This window comes from Barbatula barbatula, assembly GCF_947034865.1.
Source record: "Barbatula barbatula genome assembly, chromosome: 6".
NCBI classification, from domain to species: Eukaryota; Metazoa; Chordata; class Actinopteri; order Cypriniformes; family Nemacheilidae; genus Barbatula; species Barbatula barbatula.
This window is the reverse complement of record NC_136765.1, coordinates 21,622,916-21,645,706: the sequence shown is the minus strand read 5'-3', so window position 1 is coordinate 21,645,706 and position 22,791 is coordinate 21,622,916. Positions and strand designations below refer to the sequence as shown.

Genomic DNA, 22,791 nt, shown 5'->3' with positions numbered 1-22,791 from the left:
AGTAATAACGATAGTAATTAGTTAATGATATATACTAAATAATGGTTATAGATACAAAAATTTAAGGAAATTAATTGATCATTTAATATAAGAAATATTGGACGGGTTCTTGGATTGGGTTGAATGGGTCATGTGACCAAAGATGGTTAAATGGTTAGACAAAATGCTTCTCAGTGTGGACATAAATCCAAAGTTGTTTAAACTAAAAACTATTAGTGTGAACCAGGCCTTAGGTAGTCCGTGCAACATCTTTAAAAATAGGGCACAATATAGTGTATTAATATGAATGAATTTTCCGTATTCACTTTAACAGTTTACCTGTTTTTTACATTTTGCACTGCATTAAATAGCATTTTAGCATTAACGGAAATGTCCGTGAAATAAAGGAACATTTACTTGCAATTTTCTGCCAGTATTTTATCTGTTTCTTACGGGATTTGTTTTACAGTGCCAGTGCAAAGGCTCAGAAGAGGGGCATTCTAGATGTCTCGATGGTCCTCCTCCATGGGGAGGACTTCATTAGAATCTAATTAGATGCGTGCTACACTTCCATTTGAACGGGAGTCACCGGCTCGGAACAGGGAAGTGTGATTTTCCAGTTGCTGAATGCTTAATGTTGTTTTAATTCTCCTCCCTGTTGCTACCAAATTTCCCTCACATCTGCTGCGTTTGCACACGATCGGGCTGCCATTGAAAGGAATGGAGAAAATACCAGATCTCCCTCTGCATAACTTCTCTTATGTTTGCTCTTCCTCTCCTCATGTGCAACTGGAGTAGCAGTTTTCCTGTGGCAGTTTTTTATCCACATTAATCTTGATCTCGGTAAAAACACCCTCTTAATGAGTTTTTACGTGATTGCAATCTGATTCCGCTGTGGTCTCGCTCGCAGATTTACTGTTGACTGTAAGCAGCCGCATCAGGGAGATGAGAAAAGCGAGAAATAGAGATGCTTCTCTGGCTAAATTTGTATTTTAATTTCATCTCTGAACAGAAAGTGAGCGCTGAGAGGAAGGAACGGTCGCTCCATGGCTCTCTGCTTCTAGGACACGATTCAATTTGCTCACACGGTCTTTTTCTGCTCGTTATGTCACGAATGACTCATTCGCCAATGTGAAGTGTGCGCTTCCTTCGAGAGAACTTGCTCTCAGCAACTACAGCTGTGTGATATATCTGGACAATTGCTGAAGTCACTTGGTTGCAGATCTGAAGCAGGGCAGAGACTTAACGACTCAGAGACTGGTAGGTGATATCTAAGGCCAAATGTCTGACCCTTGTCAGTAGAGCTGGGCTCGACAACACAATACGTCGCGGTACACGTGTCGAGAATCTTGGAAGAAACACATAACTAGATTTCAATTGAAACTGCACGGGTTGAGATGCCTTTGCACTTAAACAACCCACTTTGTTTTTTTAGAGGTCAGAACAAGCCAAAGAATATTCTCAGTATTCATTGGACTCATAGAAACGTATTGAATGATACTGTCTTTAATTTATGATCGTATGCTTAAGCCATAGATCTAATTCTCGGTCAAGGCTTCCGAGGCGGAGGAAGACTCCTCTTCCTGCCGCACGACTTCCCCATCAGGACTGATAAAAGAGTCAGTCTGCTGAAAATGAGCACCGTTCCACATCTCTACATTCAGCTCCTGTCTAGGGAACAACCACCACCAGGATGTGAAATAAGTCAGGCAGCGGCTCACTCGAGTCAATCAGACTGCACTTACCTGCAAGGTTAAAGTGAACATGAGTCTCACTCAAGTCTGAGAGATGGGTACGATTTACCACCTGCGCAGGTATTCAACCGCGCAACATTTGTTTTAAACGAATGTGAAGCTATACCAGCCTTACCAAAAATATGTCTCTGTTGTTACGCATTTGTCATCACATTTGTCGATTATCAGATGGCATTAGTGAGTTTTGAAAAGAACACCATTGAAGGCTGTGTTAGTGATGAAGTGCCTGTGAAAGAACTCAAGCGGGGCATATTACTTACTCCCCTGCTTTTCACTTTAAGTTTGTATCAGACAGTGACAGATATTCAATAGTGTTTTCAGACTACTGGCTTGATATTAGAGAGGAATTCGTCTGGTTTGTCTTTCTCTGGATATTATTAATTTTTGTGTTGTATTGTATTGGTACAGTACGTCTGGCTGATCATGCTACATTATTTCCCCACATGGGATTTATAAAGGATCTGTATGTCTATCTGTCTGTCTTTCTTTTTCGGATATTCAGTATTGGTCTGAACACTAAACTGTTTTAAGTTTACAAACTAATCAGATCTTGCGGTTTTAAATACATGATATCATTAATCGTCTTGAAATAATTGTATTGTAAAACCAGTTCTGTATCATGCGGTTTTGCTTCAAAGATGTCACATTTTCTTTTCATTTTATAATTAGGAATTAACACATTTATGTTTAGTTATTATATTTTAGTTTTCAGCTATATTGTAATTGTAAAATTATTTAGATTTAGCTTTTAGTTTTATATTTTTTGTGTTAATGTTTATTTTAGTAAAATGTTTAGCAATTTGGTTATGTGCTTTTGACATTTTAATTGTTTATTTAACTGACTATTGTTTATTAGTATATAAGTTACATTTATTTTATTTTAGTTTAAATTCAAATGTTTTTATTTGATATAAGTTAATAGTTTTGGTGCCTCAAACCTAGGCATTAACTTTATATATTAAAGTTAGTTTCATTTATTTCAATTAACAGATTTGTTTAAATAGTTTTCAGAAACTATAATCACCTTGCTTTCTATATTTTCATTTAACAGGCAAGTGGATCTGGATTCTGATGGTCATGTCAGCTTTAAGGACTTTGAAAACGCCATCAGCTATGGTTTGGCAAACGTTTGAGACTATGCAAGACACAAACCTATTGGAAGCTTTTGGAACAGTTTGGTAACTTCAGCTGATCCTTACCAGAAAAGGCAATTTGCAAAAATGAATTGGTTTGAAAAGGCTGTGACACATTCTCAGTCAAGTCATAATCCATGTTTGAAGTTTTTTGTAGTCTGGATTTGTCAATATAGCATTAATGATACAACAAAGCTACACGACATAACATTACTGAATGGACTGAACTTTGATGTGAATGGAAACGCTGCTGTGAAGGACCTAAGTAAATATGATCAGGTGTTTTTCTAGTATTTTAGTATAAACCTGACAGACATTCACAGCTGACTCTTTTTGTAGATAATCATTGGCGATTTAAACGCACGGTTTGGCCTTGTCTGTTTAAAGACACAAACTTTAGATTCTTTAAACTTGTGTTTGTTGATGGGATTTGATCGTCGTATTGATCTAGTTGGTCCGGGCCTCCACGGTGTAATAGGGAACAACACATTTCCATCGTGCACTTGCCTTACAAACTGCATTAAATTTAACCTCTCAAGGTCTAATTCTAGAACAATATTCTCTTCCATAACCTCACTTGCCCAATCCTTCGATATTCCGTAGCATCTGAAATGACTTCTGTGAATTCAGTTACAGCAGTCGGGAAGATCTTTTAAAATTCCTCTCCCTCATTCCATTTCCATCAGCGAAATAGGCAGGTTGCCTCAAAATTGAATATTAACGATCAAATTCACATTCTGTTTATGCGAAATTCCCTTCAGCCGACGTATATTAAAAAGCCAGAGCGTTCAGGAGGGATTTTATGTGGCTCTACTTGTTACACGCGATTATGGAACTGTAAATACTTGTTTGTGTTTTGAGAGATTTGCTGCACTCCCGTCTGAATAAAGATTAATTTGTTTTTGTAATCAGTCCTGAGTCTTCATCTGTATGACACGACACACGCTCCGCGCGCAATCCATCAGGGGCATCAAGTAAGGAAATGGCCTTGGAGGAAAAAAATAATCAAATACAGTTTTAATCAAATACGTGCTTAATCCACTCATAGATTCATTTTCAGGAATGGCCTGCTGTTCAAATATAAACAGAGACGCGCTAGTTAAATCTTCACCTTCCTCTTTGAAACTCGATTAAACCAATCCGCCAATTTAGTTGTTGTATTGTGTTGTGGGAGAGAGTGTGCTACACCGTGAGCCAAACCCATGCGAGGAAAGTATAGAGCTGTCTTGCAATGGGGGTTCGAAGTAAGCCTTGCCAACAGTGCCAGGAGCCGCAGACTAACACATTGTGCGTGCTGCTGTTTATGCCAGCCTTTTGAAGGTATAGACCATGTATTATTGTGTTCAAAGTAGAGCTTTTTCTGCTAGTTATTTCTCTCTCTCACTCTCTCCCTTTCTTTTTTGGATTAAAATCTCTCTCTTTCTCTGTTCGTCTCTTAATCTTCCTTCGTCTCCATTCTCTCTATCATTCCGACTAACCATCTCTTTGCATCGTTTCCTCTTCTGTTCTGTTTCGTGCCTTCGAGCTGCTATGAGCTGATAGCGAGAACGAGAATTCAACAATTGACAGCTGGTGGACAAGACCAAAGGTTTTCAAACATAATTCCACCATCGCTCTCACTCATAGATGCATGATAAGACGATTTAACAGGGTCAGATCCAAACTCAAACCGCGTGGAAAGACGGCATGAGCAATACGCACAAAATGAGACTTTTGTTTATTTTCTCTTTTAATTGGGTCTCTTACTGTCACACTTGTGTGTTTGTTTTCTTGTAGTAGCATGAGGTTGAATCTCACAAAGAATGTCTGGATCATATTTACCCTGAAATAAAATATAGACTGTTTCATCTGATGCATGTGCATGGCCTGAAGTTAAAGGGATAGTTCATCCAAGTCTTCCGCAGAGAACAAAAACAAATATTTTGAAGAAAGTTGGTAACCGAACAGCGGCGGCACCAATTCAAGTCTATTGTATAGACACAATACCAAATATCTTTTGTGTTCTACGCGAGAATAAAGGTTTGACGTGATTTGAGTGAATGATGTTAATTTTCCTTTTGGGTGAACTCTCTACTAGTGACTAGTAATATACCAATTTATTTTATATTCTTATAATAATATTCATGAACATTCATATTTGATTTAATATAAATTAAATTAAACTACGCAGCAGTTAATGATTCTTTGCGGAGGTCTAGCGGAAGTTACGTTTGGGCCACATAACGTTTATGTTGTTGCCACTGAAACGTATATATTTTGCATAAATTATATTTCTATTAAGATTTTCTTCACAGTTGTCCAGTCACGAAGAGGCAAATGCTTATCAATTTAGCTAAAAAAAGAAGAAAACAACCATAGCAGTAGCTTATAACTGTTCCTGATGTTTCTATAACATTTTTAATATGGAACTATGACCTCTTCAGTTACTATGGTCTCTACTGTCACACATGACCTTGAGTAATAATTTTATATTAATGGCTTTTTCTCATAAGAAACTACGACATAATAATAAATAATACATGAATATTGGAAAAATTTACATTATAAATAATAATTAGTATATAATTAGGAAAAATGTTATTAAAAGAAAATATTTAATCCTTGTATGACCTTGACAGTTTTTGTGAGATTCAGGGCGCTATTTTAACGATCTAATTGCAGGTATGTCCGAATCCACTTTTGCTAGTGTAACTAAAGAGGAAACGGTCGGCACGCCCAGACGCACGGCGAAATATGCAAGAGCAAAGACTGGAAGCTTCTACAGAGAAGAAACCCATCTGCTCGTGCGTAGGGTTAAAGTGCGCGAGCAGACCACCACACAGGACAACCCGTACACAATAATAATCTTTTACATTGTAATCCATTTATTTTTTATATTTGCCACGTTTGTGTGCTGCTGCGCTTCCCTCTGTCTAATAAGTAAAGTGAAAGCTCGCTGTGGACCCGCACAGAGACGTTTCTCTGTATCGCCATCATTAAAATTGTCAGATGGACTCTTTGAATTTACAACGACGTGGACGTTTCGAATTTCGAACAACTTTTAAACTTCCAATGTTACAATTATCGTTCTTGGTGTGAACGGGTCTTTATCCTCATCATATCGAATGCGCTCATGGACTTCTGATTTCACATACCACGAGAAGGTCTGCACGTGTCATGGTTTGTTTAGGAGCACCCAGTTTGGAGTCATCCACAGTAAGACCTGACGAGTGCCTGGGAGTATCTTTATGGAAATGAGCCGAGGAGAGAAAAGGAGAAGGACAAATGAATGGGGGGAAAAAGAGCAAGAGAACACGGTGGGGATGAAATATCATTAATCAGGAGTGGCAGATACAAATGAGGGACCTTGCTCCCTCCTCTACCTGCTAGCAGAAACAGAGTCTCGCCACAGAGAGCTCTATCTGCGGATGAGGAGAGCGTCTGCGCTTTCAGTTCACAGAGGTTTAGGATGGTCTGAGTAGGGCTGTCACAAGTGGCTTGTTCGTGCTGTTGTCCCTAGTACTGCTGAAAGTCAAGTCATTGTTAACATTGCACTCTCTCTTCTCAGGCTAAGATGAAGAGTTGCTGTTTAAATTGTGCAGATGCAATGCAAAAGGTTTTTACAACCATATATGTCTTGCAGTTTAATGCATTAGCGCTGTGTTTAATCAAACATAGGCACAGAGATGCTATTTTTGCCATTTTTGTACTTTCTGCATTATGCTTATGGCTGAAAATGGATGACCAATGTACAGTATTTGATAAAATGTGCATTATAGAAAAGGGCACACTGCATGGAACACTGTATCCCACGATGCAGTGGCCACAACCTGACCTTCTCCAGCCTGATAAATAAACATAAATACTATACTATAAACTATAAGGTAAAAATCTTGATTTTTAACCATTGATGCTCCAAGAGAGAAAATATGTGATACTACTGTTTGCAGTTTGGTGCATCGTCTATTTCTTCCTTAAAATCTCCCTTTTTAATGATTGTATACCAAAATGAAATAAGATATTTTGAAGAACGTTTGTAACCGAACAATGGCGGTATTTAATTATCTATTGTATGGACACAAAACACTCAATGGGGGACAATTTTGTTCTGTTACATTCATCTTTGCATTCTGCAGAAGAAAGAAAGTCATCCAGGTTTGAAATGACAGACAGTTGAGTAAATGAAGACAGAATTTTTATTTTGGGGTGAACTGTCCCTCTCAGTAGTTACACCAAGCAAGAAGTCAGTCACCTGTTCTACTTCGCTTTTTAATCTGAGATTACATCTGCGTTTTTATGTTAACTGACCGCTCAAATCCAGATTATGATTAAGACACAGACAACATCTGAATTAGAGATTTTGCAATTTATATTCAGTTGGTCACCATCTGTAGTAGGTTTAAAATCTGCTTGGAGCTACAGTTTTTAAAGAGTTGACAGTCATTGATGAATGCAGACGGTGAAGGCACATTCCAAGGCACTATGAGCATATTGATTTTCTTATGGGGGGCCTATTAAACATGATTTATATATACTTTCCTCTTTTCTTTTCCTTAAGCTGTGTTTATCCACACATGAGCCCAAACGTAATGGAGAGAACGGATGAAAAATTATGGGTGATTTACCCGGCTCTGATGAACCGGCGAATCCGGCGCGTCTCCTCGCGGTGCACGCGAACACTCATCATGTTCAAAAATTAAAGATGTTCTTCATTTATTTGTGTATTAGCTTAATGAAGTATGAAACTGTTGCGAAGATGGAATGAGAGAAAGACACTTCTTCCATTTGAAGGGTTATTTTAATAGATTTCTTTCCACCAAGAAGCTTAAACTTTAAGTAGGTCAAAGAGCTTTAGGAGAATCCAACCGATCTCCAAAACCTTTATAGAAAAGTGTTTAAAACAAGGTCTCCGTATCAAGATAACCTAAAACAAGTTTTCTGCCGAACAAAGAATTTCATGGAGGTTTGAAATGATAAGAGGCTGAGTAAATGATGACAGAATATAAATTTTTTGGTAAACTATCCCTTTAAAAAAAAAAAAAGCTTTCTTCTGTACAGCAGAACCACATCCAATGAAAGTAAACGGAGATGGATGAAATGTTTTATATTTAAATGTGTTTCACAGAAGAATATTGTGCAAGACTCATATGGTCTGCTGTTATGTACTGTTTTGTTGTTTGATTTTTGGAGCTTGACAGATCCCAATTCACTTTCATTGAATGAGACTGAACGAGAGCATCTTCATTCTGCTGAGCTTCGGCGTAAAGAAAATTGCACACGTTTGGATTGACGTAAATGATGACAGAATTAAAATTTGGGGGTGAATTATACTTTTAATACATTTGCCTTATGTAGAGTAACCGCACATGCATCATCACTAAATTAGATATTTGCCGCTTATTAGTCTTTGTAGGTTCATTAATGATGCAATTACTCTTTGAAGTCACTTTAATAAAAAGACACACTACCGTAAAATAGCTATAGAGAATATTATAGAAAAGGCCCCGCTATCACTCAAACATTTACATTACCTTGACACCTGAACCCAAACGTCTCGGCACAAAAACGGCGAATTCAACATTCAACAAATACGGCCTTCATGCGATGCACAAAAGGCATTCATTTATTTCTCACAACTTTCTTTCATTCCTTGGTGGCGTGGTGCACAGTCTCTGAACTCTAATTATATGTGCAAACAGAGTATGACTTGTTGAAACCCATAATACTGTATTACAGAGGGTTTGGCTCAATTAGCTTGTGTAAATATCACACTGGCAGCTACTGAAGAGACTCTTATCTCCCTATTATGTTTAAAGGTGTAGTTCTGTTTCAATTGCTTGAATTCATTATTGCACAAACATTACATAATTATGTTTCGACAAGCTCTTTTTTATTTCGGCGCTAATGAATGCTCATCAGTACATTTAATTTGCGAATAGGATGAATGCTGGTTTATTGATTCATGCATTCGCTTGCTTAGCGTTAGGTAGAAACAGCTTACATTATCGGCGTCCCATTTGCAAATGCATAAAAACGTTTAGAGAATACTGAGAATAATTAATAATAAAAGCTGCCGTGTGGACTTTTCTGGTAAGTCTGTTTCTATTCCCAGACGCCCTGTTTACACTGTTAGCAAAAATGAGTCCACACTATATTCCGTCTGTTTAGAGAGCTCAACTGCACACCGCAATTGACAAGTGATGAATGTTAAATTCTTAGATCACCCTAAAATAGAATGATGTTGTCACTTATGTTCTCTTTTGCATTTAAAACCCGTATGACTGGATCTTTCTGTGAAATCTTTGAAGTATGACATACAGTAAAGGTAAATGAGGACTCCTCTTCTGCCCGACATCTACTTTCATGTTCTACAGGAGAAACATTTAGATCTTAAATAATGACACAATTTTCATATTCATAATTAATAACATCCCAATCACGGACCTCTTCGCATGACCTTAACAGCGCTGGTTCACTGCTGTTCCATAGAACTTCCTGTTTTAGTTCTTTAACACAAAATGCACCCAACAGAACATTTATAACCAATTTAAAATGTTCAACAAACACTTTTTAAATTAAATTATATATGTAAGCTTTCAAAAATACTAATAATCAAAGAAAATTAAATTAAAGTGTTTACGTCTTGCAAAGTGCTTAGATAAAACAAACATGTCCAAAAAACTATTGTACAAGAACATGATGTGTATTTTGTTCTCAAATTGTCATTTGTTTTTGTCAGATATATTTTCAGCCAGATTAATCGTTATAAAACTGAACAGACATGCTGGACTGACGGAAGGCCAGACTTCATGCTAGTAACATCAACATATTGTCCGTTTCCTGCAACAGGTCACATGTTAATGGACAACAGGCCTGTTCGGACGGGACAAACAGAGCAGATGCGTCACTGATCAATTCTCTGCCTGTCTCTGTGCGGTCTGTCCACTAGTTTGTGATTCATGGCACAGGGTCCTAATGACCAACATGAGCGCTCAAGCCAAGTTGGAAGATTAACCAGCCCACGACTTATTATTGACATTGATTAAAGGGGGACACAAACAAATACACAGAGTATTTAGTGAGACTGGACATCCAGTCTGTTGAAAGAAGTGTCAGCATTTGTGACTGCTGTTTCCTTAGTTCTGCCACTAGAGGTCATGTCACTCACCTGTTGTCTCTCGTTTGTGTAATCATCTTCACCTGCACCTTGTTTCCCCCTGTGTATTTAAGTTTTGTCTTTGTTACACTTTGTTACTTGGTCTTTGTATGAGATGTCTGCCTGGTGCCCTGAGTCTAAGAATTGTTTAAGCGCTTTAGAGAAGTTCTTTGCATCTGTCTTTAGTTTTTTCTCCCCTCGTGGAGGTTTTGATTTTCTTTTAATACCTCATTTTGAGAAGAACCTTTGTTGGAGTTTTGTCATCTTTATTTTATTAAACCTTCTTACTTGAGACCTCAGTGCCTGTGTTTCTATTGGATCCTACCCCTGTTTGCTGGTGGCTCAGTGGTATTACCGCCTAGCGATCACACCAGAGACCCGAGTTCTAGGCCGGGTTCTGACAGAAAGACCAAGTCACAACATGGTTCCAGAAAACTACTCACCCTTAAGCAGGGGTCACGTAGCACTGCAGACTTTGCTATTGAGTTTCGGACCATTGCGTCCAGTAGCGGTTGGAACGATGAAGCTCTAATGGCTTGCTTCCAGGGAGGATTGTCCGGACACATTCTGGACGAGCTAGTTACTCGCGAACCCGTGACTGATCTCGAGTCCTTGATCACCATGGCTATCCGTCTGGACAATCGGCTGAGAGAGAGAGAGTCAAGCCGTCACAAGACGTCTCCGCCCCAACTGTCTGGGAACAGGCAACCCTATCCTGTACGTTTTTCCTCACCCAGTTCTGAGAAATTCGAGCCCCCGGAGGACATGCAGTTGGGACGTTCCAGACTCTCCCCTACAGAGAGGGATCGCCGCATGAGGGAGAATCGCTGCTTATACTGCGGTGCATCTGGGCATTTCCGTCTCCTCTGTCCCGAGCTCCCGGGAAACGACCGTCCCCGCCCAGTTACAGGAGGGCTGTGATGGGGAAGATTAGTGCTCCTCCGCCCAATGCAGTGCTTTCCATTCCTGTAACTCTTTCCTGGGAGGGCCATCAACATCAGATCCGAGCCATGATCGACTCCGGGGCTGCTGGCGAATTTCTGGACCGGTCTCTAGTCAGGAGGCTTGGTATACCTTCCCAATTACTTCCTCGACCCCAAACCGTTACTGCCCTAGACGGCAGACCCTTGGAACCGGGCTGCATTACGGAGATCACTTACCCTCTGCGTCTCACTGTTCTCCAACATCAAAATCTAGAGGAGTTTTATCTGATTGACTCTCCCGAGTTCCCTGTGATCTTGGGCTATCCCTGGCTGCACCAACACAACCCTTGCATCGACTGGCTAGCTGGAACCATTCTGAGTTGGGGTACTGCATGCCAGGTTACCTGTCCCCTCTCGAGTACCCCTACCCTGAGTCCCGAGTCTCAAGAATCCATCAACCTGTCTCGAGTCCCTAGTGTCTACCACCGTTTCCAGGCTGTTTTTAGTAAGTCCCGAGCCACTTCCCTACCACCACACCGCTCATATGATTGCTCCATTGACCTTTTCCCTGGCACCTGTCCCACTAGAGGTCGGATCTTTTCTCTGTCCCCTCCAGAGCGCATCGCTATGGACGCATACATCAAGGAGTCCCTAGCGGCTGGCATCATCCGTGCTTCCACTTCCCCGGCAGGAGCGGGCTTCTTCTTTGTGGGGAAGAAGGATGGAGGACTCAGACCGTGTATCGATTACCGGGCACTCAATAAAATCACGGTTCGGAATCGCTACCCCCTTCCTCTGATGGCCTCCGCCTTTGAGCTGCTACAAGGGGCTTCCATTTTCTCCAAACTGGATCTACGCAATGCCTACCATCTTGTGCGGATTCGACAAGGGGATGAATGGAAGACGGCCTTCAACACTCCCACGGGTCACTATGAGTACCTGGTGATGCCGTTTGGGCTCACCAACGCTCCAGCAGTCTTCCAGGCCCTAATAAATGACGTACTCCGGGACATGCTGAACAAGTTTGTTTTTGTCTACTTGGATGACATTTTAATCTTTTCGAGATCTCTCAAGGAGCATGAAGGACATGTCAGTGCTGTTCTCCAACGCCTCCTGAATAACCATCTCTATGTGAAACCTGAGAAATGTGAGTTCCACGTCACCCATGCTCAATTTCTCGGTTTTATCATCACCCCAGGTCATGTTGAGATGGATCCCAAGAAGGTCGAGGCAGTCCTGAAATGGCCCACCCCTACGACAGTCAAGGAGGTTCAACGTTTCATCGGGTTTGCTAACTTCTATAGAAGGTTTATCAAGAACTTCAGCTCCGTGGCTGCACCCTTAACGGCACTGACTAAGGGAGGTGTTACCAAGATCTGCTGGTCCTCAGAGGCAGAAGGAGCCTTCTGTGACCTCAAGCGTCGCTTTACATCAGCACCTATACTCTCCGTTCCTGATCCTGAAAGACCTTTTGTGGTAGAGGTGGATGCATCGGATGTGGGAGTTGGGGCCATCCTTTCTCAGAGAGGAGAGGACAGTAAGATGCACCCGTGCGCCTTCATGTCTCGTCGCCTATCGGAAGCGGAACGCAACTACCATGTCGGGGATCGGGAACTTCTTGCAGTGAAGCTCGCCTTGGAAGAGTGGCGCCACTGGCTTGAGGGGGCCCGACACCCTTTCCAGGTTCTCACAGACCACAAGAACCTCGAATACCTGCAGCAGGCTAAGCAACTCAATCCTCGCCAAGCTCGATGGTCCTTATTTTTCAATCGTTTTCAGTTCCTTCTGTCCTACAGGCCCGGCACTAAGAACGTCAAGCCGGATGCCTTGTCCCGAGCTTACTCTCCTGAATCCCAAAATAAGTCACTAGAATTGATCATCCCTAAGGCTAAGATCATCGCGCCGTTGCGCTGGGAATTGGAAAGGGAGATACGTGAGGCCCAAGCCCAAGAACCAGACCCAGGAGGTGGTTCTCCCGGGCGACTTTACGTTCCTCGATCCGTCCGAACCCGGGTTCTGCAGTGGGGTCATGACTCTACTCTGACCTGCCACCCTGGTATTGCACGTACCCTGGACTTCCTCCAGCGGAGGTTCTGGTGGTCCTCCATCAAGGAGGACGTAAGGAGCTTTGTGGAGGCCTGTCCAGTGTGCTGCCAAGGGAAATCGAGGTGCCAGCGGCCTTTAGGACTCCTGCATCCCTTGCCTGTTCCTCATAGACCGTGGTCGCACATATCTCTGGATTTCATCACAGGTCTCCCTCCATCCCAGGGCAACTCTGTTATCCTGGTTATTGTGGACCGGTTCTCGAAGGCCGCCCGATTCATTCCCTTACCCAAACTGCCCTCAGCTAAGGAGACTGCCACGCTTCTGATTAATCACGTCTTCCGAGTCTTTGGTATTCCTCAGGATGTTGTCTCCGATCGAGGCCCCCAGTTTTCATCTCGATTCTGGGGGGCCTTTTGTAAATTGGTCGGGTCGTCTGCCAGCTTGTCATCTGGGTTCCATCCTGAGTCTAATGGCCAGACAGAACGGGTCAACCAGGATCTTGAGACCACCCTGCGCTGCATGGTGGCCAACAACCCCACCTCATGGTCCACCTTCATCGTGTGGGCAGAATACGCACACAACACCCTTCGATCTTCTGCCACAGGATTGTCCCCCTTCGAGTGTCAGTTTGGCTATCTCCCTCCACTGTTTCCTGATGAAGAGGCACAGATCAGTGTCCCATCTGCCCAACACTTTGTCCGACGCTGCCAGTCGACCTGGAAGAAGGCTAGACGTGCACTTATCCAGACCTCCTTGAGGTACCAGCATCAGGCTAACCGTCATCGACTGAAGGCTCCCAGCTTCCGGGCCGGCCAACAGGTCTGGTTGGCTACCAAGAACTTGCCTCTTCGGGTTGAGTCTAAGAAACTTGCCCAGAAGTTTATTGGCCCTTTCCGTATTGCCAGGAAAGTAAACCCTGTGTCTTACCGTTTGTACCTTCCTCGGTCCCTTAGAATTAACCCTACCTTTCATGTGTCTTTGTTAAAACCTTTTTTGTCTTCTCCTTTTGCCCCCCCACGCAGGCCCCCTCCGCCACCCAGGATCATTGGCGGCCAGCCAGCCTTCACAGTCCGTCGGATATTGGACTCACGAAGGGTTCAGAACTCCCTGCAGTACCTGGTGGACTGGGAGGGTTACGGGCCAGAGGAACGCTCCTGGGTTCCGACCAAGGACATCCTAGACCGCAGCTTGATCCGGGAATTTCGTGCCCGGAGACCGGGATGTTCTGGAAGGAACGTCAGGAGTCGTTCCTAGAGGAGGGGGTCCTGTCAGCATTTGTGACTGCTGTTTCCTTAGTTCTGCCACTAGAGGTCATGTCACTCACCTGTTGTCTCTCGTTTGTGTAATCATCTTCACCTGCACCTTGTTTCCCCCTGTGTATTTAAGTTTTGTCTTTGTTACACTTTGTTACTTGGTCTTTGTATGAGATGTCTGCCTGGTGCCCTGAGTCTAAGAATTGTTTAAGCGCTTTAGAGAAGTTCTTTGCATCTGTCTTTAGTTTTTTCTCCCCTCGTGGAGGTTTTGATTTTCTTTTAATACCTCATTTTGAGAAGAACCTTTGTTGGAGTTTTGTCATCTTTATTTTATTAAACCTTCTTACTTGAGACCTCAGTGCCTGTGTTTTTATTGGATCCTACCCCTGTTTGCTGGTGGCTCAGTGGTATTACCGCCTAGCGATCACACCAGAGACCCGAGTTCTAGGCCGGGTTCTGACAAGAAGGTCATGTTTATTTATGTCACAGCTACCTGGAGCAACAATAACAACCATGTCAACCAGTCTTCTTTTTCACAGACCTCGTGTTTGCAAAACTGGAGCTTTTGGGTTTTAATCAGGATTGAACAAAAAATATTGGTTCGGACTTGGTAACACTACAATAAGTTTGTATTTGTTAACAATAGATAATGTAGAAGCGAACATAAACTAACAATAACCAATGCTTCTACAGCGCTTATTAATGTTAGTTCATGTACATTTTTGCATTTTGTTATACATTTTTTAAATCAAAAGCTGAAATAGCATGAACAACTGTATTGGCATTACTCAACATTTACAAAGATTAATAAATGTTGATAAGCAATGTTGCATATTGTTAGTTCATTTTAGCTAATGCATTTACTAATATTAATAAATGCAATGTATTGTAAAGTGTTACATCTATCTCTTATTTGTGTTTGTGTATACATTTAAATATCCCTTTCCCACTATTCCACCTGCCTGCAATTTGCAATGGCATTGAAATGTAAACTAAAGTCCATTGGCTTTTAAAAAACGTACGGGAAGCCTTCATCGCACCTCAATTTTGAGCTAAAATACCAAAATACATAAAAGAAAATGCTTCGTCAAGTCAGTTCAAATGATCTTTAAAAGAAATGAATGTGTCGGTTGATTTGATAAAGCTGTTGTTCCTTTTATGAGTAAACCTTTTCAGTAATGAAAAACACTTTTTTCAAGATCCAAACTCTAAAGATGCTGTTCGTGCATTCAAAAAATGAAGTGGCAGAGTTCATTAAAGTGAAAGGGGTAATTAATCACACACGGGAGAAAAAGCACCGTAATAAACGACCATGAAGGTTCAAAGAGGGCAATCATGCTGTCACCACATTGATCCACACGTTTGGATTGGCGGAATAACTGACGTCACTTCACTAATGTGTCTATGTGTGTATAAGCTACGCAATGCCAATGTTTCAGCCAGCTCATCAACGCATTGATCACTTCAAAGTAATATGAATGATGCAGATGCAAACGACCACTTCCTGGGCCGACAACCAGCAATCAGATTAGCCACTCAATATAACAAACCTGAGGAATAAGCACTCGTGTTCAGTGGCTCTAAAGAGGCAATTACCTGGAGCTGGGTTCTTACCTCAAAGGCTTTTTAAGGACAAAAAGGAACTGAGCCGCACTCCACGCAAGTCCTTTACAAGCAGATCCATGTCTCTCACGTGCCTCGCCGGCATACAGGGTCACGCTAAGACATCAAAAGATGGAGGGTGGCGTTAGCTGGAAAAATGGATCAATAAAAAGAGATCAATGCTTTTGTGAAGACTCAAACAGACCCGTGGGAATTCTGGATATTGAAAACGTGGTTGTGTATTGTGTCCATAATCCCCTTTCCTCTTTCTGTGTTTTTAGAGCAGGATCCAGTTGGAAAGTGACTTCACACTGGCCCGACACTTTTGGCCCACTTTTTAGAGAAATTAGCTCCTACGCCTGAGGCATGAATCAGAAATTTAAGGGAGCATACTTGAGAAGGTAAAGTCCTGTTAACGCTGTGCTGACTAATGTGATATGACTTGTTACAGAAAATACATATCTTGCAGTATATCCGATGATAAAAGATACGAGCAAGTTTTCTTATTTACCGTTGCCGAGGTGAGCTGCAGTTTAATTGAATTTTATTATTGCATTTGATATCAGAATGGTCTCCTGCTTTTACGAAGATTCACGTTTTTGACATTTATAAAAGCAAGTATCAAAGAGCAACCTGTAAAATGAGAATTCCCAAATTTGATCACACATTTTTTGAGATCTATTTTCATGGTGTTTAACTATTTAGAATAGTGTAATTAAGCGGCATACTATGGGTAGTAGAAAGCATAGATGTGTAGAAAGTGACAGTATGTAGCCGCCTCATTGACCGTAGGTCAACGGCGCCACCATATTGTATTGGGTAATGCTGCGTTCAAGATGTATTTAGGACATCTCCCGCCTCGAACTGTGAATCATTTCTGGAACAGTGCTCTTTTAATGTTAATATATACTTGTAATTGAAAATGCTACTAAATAATTAGTAACATTAATGTTTTAAAGTTGCTAAATACATTTAATGCTAGCAATGCTGCCTTCACGTGCGCTCGGAATTATCGGAAATATGAGTTTCCGAGGTAAAAATCCCGAAATGGGCACCTCTTAATTAAACTTGAAACATGGTTGATGGGAGAAGGATTTCAGCTGTGACAGATACGATTTCTTAGTTTTTCAGCGACAGCTTCATTGTATTCTCGTTAAATTAGTAGATATTTATATACAGTATGTGTATAATAATTTGAAGCATACTGTATGTTTTATACACTGCGAAAATACCATGTATTATAGCACCAATAGGCCTATTCCAAAATAGTCAGCAAGTTGACGTAAAACTATGCAGGACGTAGCCTACGGTTAAAAACTATTATTTTCCCAAGACACACGCAAGCATGAATCTGGCGTCTTCCATTTTTTTAGACAACAAATCACTTGAACACAACCAGCTCGGAACCACGACTTCAGATTACTGACGAATTTCCGAGAGCACGTGAAAACTACAAATCCGAGGTGTCTAGAACGCAACATAATGCTTCCTCCGTGTGCTCTCTGAAATGTGTTAGTTCCCACTTCTGAAGTCATGATTCCGAGCTGGTTGTGTTCAGGTGCTTTGCTGTTAAATCAATTTGCAGAGAAAGATGAAATTCTTTTTCACTGGGAAATGCGTCAAAATACGGAAGTAAAAACGATCGCAACTTCCGGTTCACGGGGACTTTAAGAACAGAGGACGCCAGAGTCATGCTTTCGTCTTGGGAAAATGTTATATGGAAATAGTTTTTAATCGTACATCCTACTGTATAGTTTTACAAGTCAGCTTGCTGACCATTCTGGAATATTGGTGAAATTGGTGTATAAAACATACAGTATGCTTCAGATGGTTATTCATATATGTAAATATGTACCAATTTAACGACAAGGCAATGAAGCTGTTGCGGAAAAACTAATAAATCATATCTGTCACAGCAGAAATCCTTCTCCCATCCGCCATGTTGATAAGGCCCGCCCATCTCGGGATCTCGGGTATCAAAACAATAAAATATACCCGAGTGGGAAAAGCGACATATTTCCGATAATTCCGAGAGCACGTGAAGGCAGCAGAAACAGGGAACGTTTCCCTACCAAGAGAGTCTGGATAGGTTTAAGCTCTGTAAGAGTACAATTTATCAAACGTTTCAGTAATAATATCAAATTATTAGTAATGTTGTGAACAGGGGCCAACATAATAAATGTAATGCTTTCATTACCGTTTTATCTAGGGACACGCGACAAGCCCTGTCAAAGCAGATTCAATTAGATTTTTCCTTTTGAGCGGATATTTCTGAAATGACATGCGTTTTCATCCGTTTTTATTTTCCACTTGTGGCACATGTTTAATGTATGCACCGTCAAGCTTCGACGTTTAAATTCCGCTAGTCTCGTGAGCTTTGAATACATGCAAACACCTGTAAATGATTTTTCATCCGTTGCATTTTAATGACTCTTAAAGGTTTCATTACTGTCAAACTTACGCTGATCCGATGACGATAAACACCTGCCACGCTTCTTCAGTGTGGTCACACTAACTTTGATCTGATCATGATAATATGGAGCCATTTATAACTTTATGTTTACATAAGTTTTTACTTTTGTATTTGTCATCAAATGTTATCCACGTTTACGCCATATAGTAATAAAAGAACATTTTCTGCAGGGTTTTCTGCTAAGGTGGTTGCCGAAGTGCTTTAAGTGGTTGTTATTCATTATTCAGTGTTTAAGGTTTGAGTGTTGGCTATGTGGTTGTTTACTGCCCCAAATCAATCGAGCCCACCCAAAGTCTATGTAATGATTTGGCAACTTCTGTCAACATCAAAGACTAGTTCACCCAAATCATGACATCCCAGATGTATATGACGTTGTCATGTTTGATTTTACCACGCTGGCTTGTATGTCATGTCATATATACCATTCCACAGTCAAATTTGTAATCATTTTCTCTTGCGCTTACCAACGTGAGCGTGCCATCTACATATCTGCAGATAGTTGATATCCACATTGTCAATAAAGAAAATGAGTATTTTAGATTCCACTCAGTTGTTACCTGTTATAAAATCTCAGCCATGCTCCACAAATCCTAATGTACTTCATTAATTCAAACCCGCCATGTCCTTGATCCAAATGCCTGTGGCAGTCTGTCGGCACTGCGGTACGTTAGGTGAGTGTAGGTTGTGTGTGAGGATTGAGTGGCCGAAAGGCCCGATATTTCTCTCGGCAAATGACCCACTTGGGCTTTAGGACATTAGCCGGGTGAGGATCTCAACAAATTACGCCATCTGCACTTCGTGTGTATCCCCACAGCTCTAGCTGACTCACTAGGAAAAAAACAATGGATGGATTACTGCGGCCTGCATAGTCGCATCAGTGGTAAAAGTCCCTGGACATTTAGAAGACCTATCATGTATCATAGAGATTTGAACTGATCGTTCTTAGCATGGTCGTCGTAAAAAAGCCGGACTGTTAAAGCATGTTATTTTGTATAGGAGCATTCAATCCTGACATCGTGAATGGTTTTACGTGACCTCTCTTGTGCTCTCTTCATAGCATTACATTCATCAAAGATGTTTTCATATACAAGTTCTTTCCCTGAGTATAAGAGAGAGAGACAGACGTAGGGAGGAAAGAACGGCGACATTAGTTTCCTGTTCATGCTGCGTTTGTTGTGTGAAAAGTGCCTTCTTTTATTGAAAAAGAATTGCACTCCGTTTTTATTGTTTGCATATCACATTAAAGCCGCGTTTCATTCTGCGGGAGAAACGTTGCGGAAGCGCCAGCCATTACTGTGATTGATTTTTCGGTCGGCAGGCGCGTGGCTGTGCTAGATCCATCACTCCTTCCCTCTGCTCTTTGCTCACACTCTCGCAGAGAGTGAAAAACAATCAGCCCGCTTCTCCCCAGCAGCGATGCAGCACCGCCTCATTCTGTTTTGGGTGTCTATTAGCTTCCCAGACTTCAATAGATTATAATAATAGTTATTGTCCCTTGTGTCACATTATACGTGTGGGTTGATGCTGCGTCCCGGTGAAAGTACATTTTAGCTCATAGTGTGAGACTAGTTACCCATCCCTAAATCGCACTGGGAGAATTCTAAGCTAAAGGATTTCAGCACTTATTTCAATTATGGGGGGCTAACTCTTATACATGCTTTCCTGAGTTATTTTCTGCCGCAAAAAAAAATGGGAAAGCATCACTGTAGTTAAAGATGTCTGCTGTGTAAATAACGTTTAGTGAGAAATGTTAACGGGAATCGGTTGACTGGTTTAGATTTGCATTGAATTTTGTGACTCCCCAGGATCATGTTCGTACCGTCTTTTTAAGAGACTTGTTGTGCTTCTTGCCACAGTTGTGTTTAGGTCAGGTAGGTGCTTATCATGCAGCATTTATAATGCAGAGTGTTGCAGAACAGTTTTTCTTGCAGACATAGATGCATGCACCTTACTTCTGGTGTCATTTGAATTGGCATCAACAGGTGTAATATAACAACAAATAGTTTGAGGTCCAGTGTGAAATTTTTAGGAGTAATATAATATAATATAAATGCAATTTAATATAAATAACGTCTTCAGAAGTGTATAAAGACCTTAAATAATGAAGTGTTGTGTTTTTATTTCCTTAAAACAAGCTATTTATATCTACATACACCGGATACAGGTCCGCCTACATTATATTGCCACGTTGTTTCTGCAGTAGCCCTAAATGGAAAAACTGCTCTACACAACGCGTTATATAAATAGGTTTTCTCCTTCGGCAATGTAACGAAGACTTAATGACATCTTCGTCCTGTGTCAGCCACCGTAGTGCTTCGAAAGGGACGGGCAGAGTGAGCCGTTGCTTGCAATTCGCAACCCCACAACTAGATGGCACCACTAGATTTTATACATTGGACCTGTAAGTCAATTAAGAACAATTAAGAAATATTTTCTTGTGACTTTATTTACATGGCTGTGATATGGCCTAATGGTTACGTATTAAAAAAAAATTCATTTCTTTTTTTCTCAATCAAAATGTAATTAGATTCTCATTTCTGTAAGTGATTTTTAAATGAACATAGATGAAAGTACTACAACATATGCTACCAGGATGTATAAGTACTTTACAATTTGAAATGATTTTTTTAAATCATTTTTGTCACATTACAGTAATGAGAATGAGATTTTTTGCCTTACATTAATGAGAATGTGTGGGGGCAAAATGCTGAATTGTGATTAAAATATCATTATGAAAGTCTATAATGGTCCACAATATAATTTCTAATTCATTCAGTTTAGTATATATGAACTGAACAGGTGTCTTGTGATTTATTCTGATCATTTATTTATCAAGCTTGGCTTTATAAAAAAATAGCCAAAAACTCTTCTGGATGCAGAAACTTGTTCATATTTTATTTTTAGGAGCGCCATATAATCGCCTGAAATATCATTTGTAAAAAGCTTATTAATAATCCTTTGATTGCACCAAGCAGACACTTTTGCACAGAAATCATGCTACATTAATTCACTTAAGTGCCTCAGGCAAAATATTATACGATGAAGACGTTCATTTCGGCATGAATTTCTTTCAGCTGCTAACATGATGTGACAGTGGAAGGTGGAGTGAATCACCTGAGAGAAACAGTAAGTGTGTTGTTTTTGACTGCCGTAGTTTAATCATTTTGATGAGGACAGTGAGGTAGAAAGGTTTGGGCACATTTTTCTCTGCCATGTTATTGACCTTTGATTAAGCTGTTTTTTAAGGTGATGAAGTAGAATAAAGTATGTAGTTTTTTCATTATAATATTGTCCTGCACTGTTTGAGTCTTACCTGTTTTTGTCTGGTGGACAATAAAATAGGTGAGAAATCTCTTGCATTTGAGGTGGGACCCCAGTCAGTGTGAGGACCGGGAGACCATCGTTTGTATTTTGCTACTTTGCAGCCTTTAGTAAATTACATCAACACCCTTAAAGGAATGGTTCACCCAAAAATGGATATTCTTTCATCATTCACTCACCCTTTTGTCATTCCAAACCTGTATGAGTTTCCCTTTTTCTGAAGATATGTTGTTAGTAAAAGAAACCAGTTGGTCCCCATTGACTTGATTTTGTGTCCATACAATAGAAATCGATGGGGACCAGCAGTTTTTGGTGAACAACATTTTTCAAAATATCATCTTTTGTATTTAGCAGTAAATAGAAGGTCACAGGACTAAAATGACAAGAGGCGAGTAAATGATAAAATACTATTCAGAACTATTCCTTAACACCGTGGAAACCACAAAATGACATAACATTTGTTTAAAACTGTACAGCTATGCAACCCCACTTGCAATGCCGTAACACATTTTCAATTTTTTTGAATGTATCATAAAAATCTATTCATACTTTGTTGCGGTCCAGTTTTGCAACTTGTCTCCTGCTAGTTTTATACATTTAACTAAACTTGAATGTTAGTGATGTGGAATACATCAAAGTTTCATTTTACAGCTGCTGGAAGAGCCGTGTGTCTTTGCCAGACGTTCAGAGGCTAGAGCTTTTGGCAGCCCAGTCAGTTTCTGTTACTGCAAAATTATTGAACATGATTTACTGCTTAAACTGATAAGACAGTGTTTTGGAGAGCTCTCACGCTCACAAGTCTAGCATCACTGACATAACATGAATCCAATCACTTTATTTCTTATAGACATATACTCAGTAAAGGCTTGTTGTTTTCTCACATAGCGTTTGTTATTGTAAGGATGTGCTCACAACTCAGCCTCGGTTTACCTTAGTTGAGTGTTATTTAGAAAAGAGCCGCGTTTCAGTTTAGACGCACTTTATGATCCTCATAACCATCCGGGGGAATTGTACAAAATTTCTCTCCCACTCAGCGTGCGTCTGTTTTTTAGAGAAAGAAATGAGAAAGTGGCAGTGTGGTAGCAAAGCTCCCCGCTGTGGAGGTGGACTCAGCCTCGAGGCTGAACGTATGGCCGGCGGCCTGATTTGTGCAGCTCTTGACAGATAGAAGC

At 40.7% G+C, this 22,791-nt stretch overlaps 1 protein-coding gene across 2 annotated transcripts in view; it reads left to right on the top strand.

Moving 5' to 3' along the window:
* efcab11 (EF-hand calcium binding domain 11) overlaps positions 1-3,776 on the top strand; it is a 47,534-nt gene extending 43,758 nt beyond the window's left edge. The window contains exon 6 of one of the 2 annotated variants that reach the window (XM_079459413.1): positions 2,785-3,776. In XM_079459413.1, the coding sequence (XP_079315539.1) occupies positions 2,785-2,866 (82 nt within the window). In that variant the 3' untranslated portion in view covers positions 2,867-3,776. The remainder of the gene's footprint in view (positions 1-2,784) is intronic. The other variant, XM_079459414.1, reaches the window with a different exon arrangement.
* Positions 3,777-22,791: the final 19,015 nt, after the last annotated feature.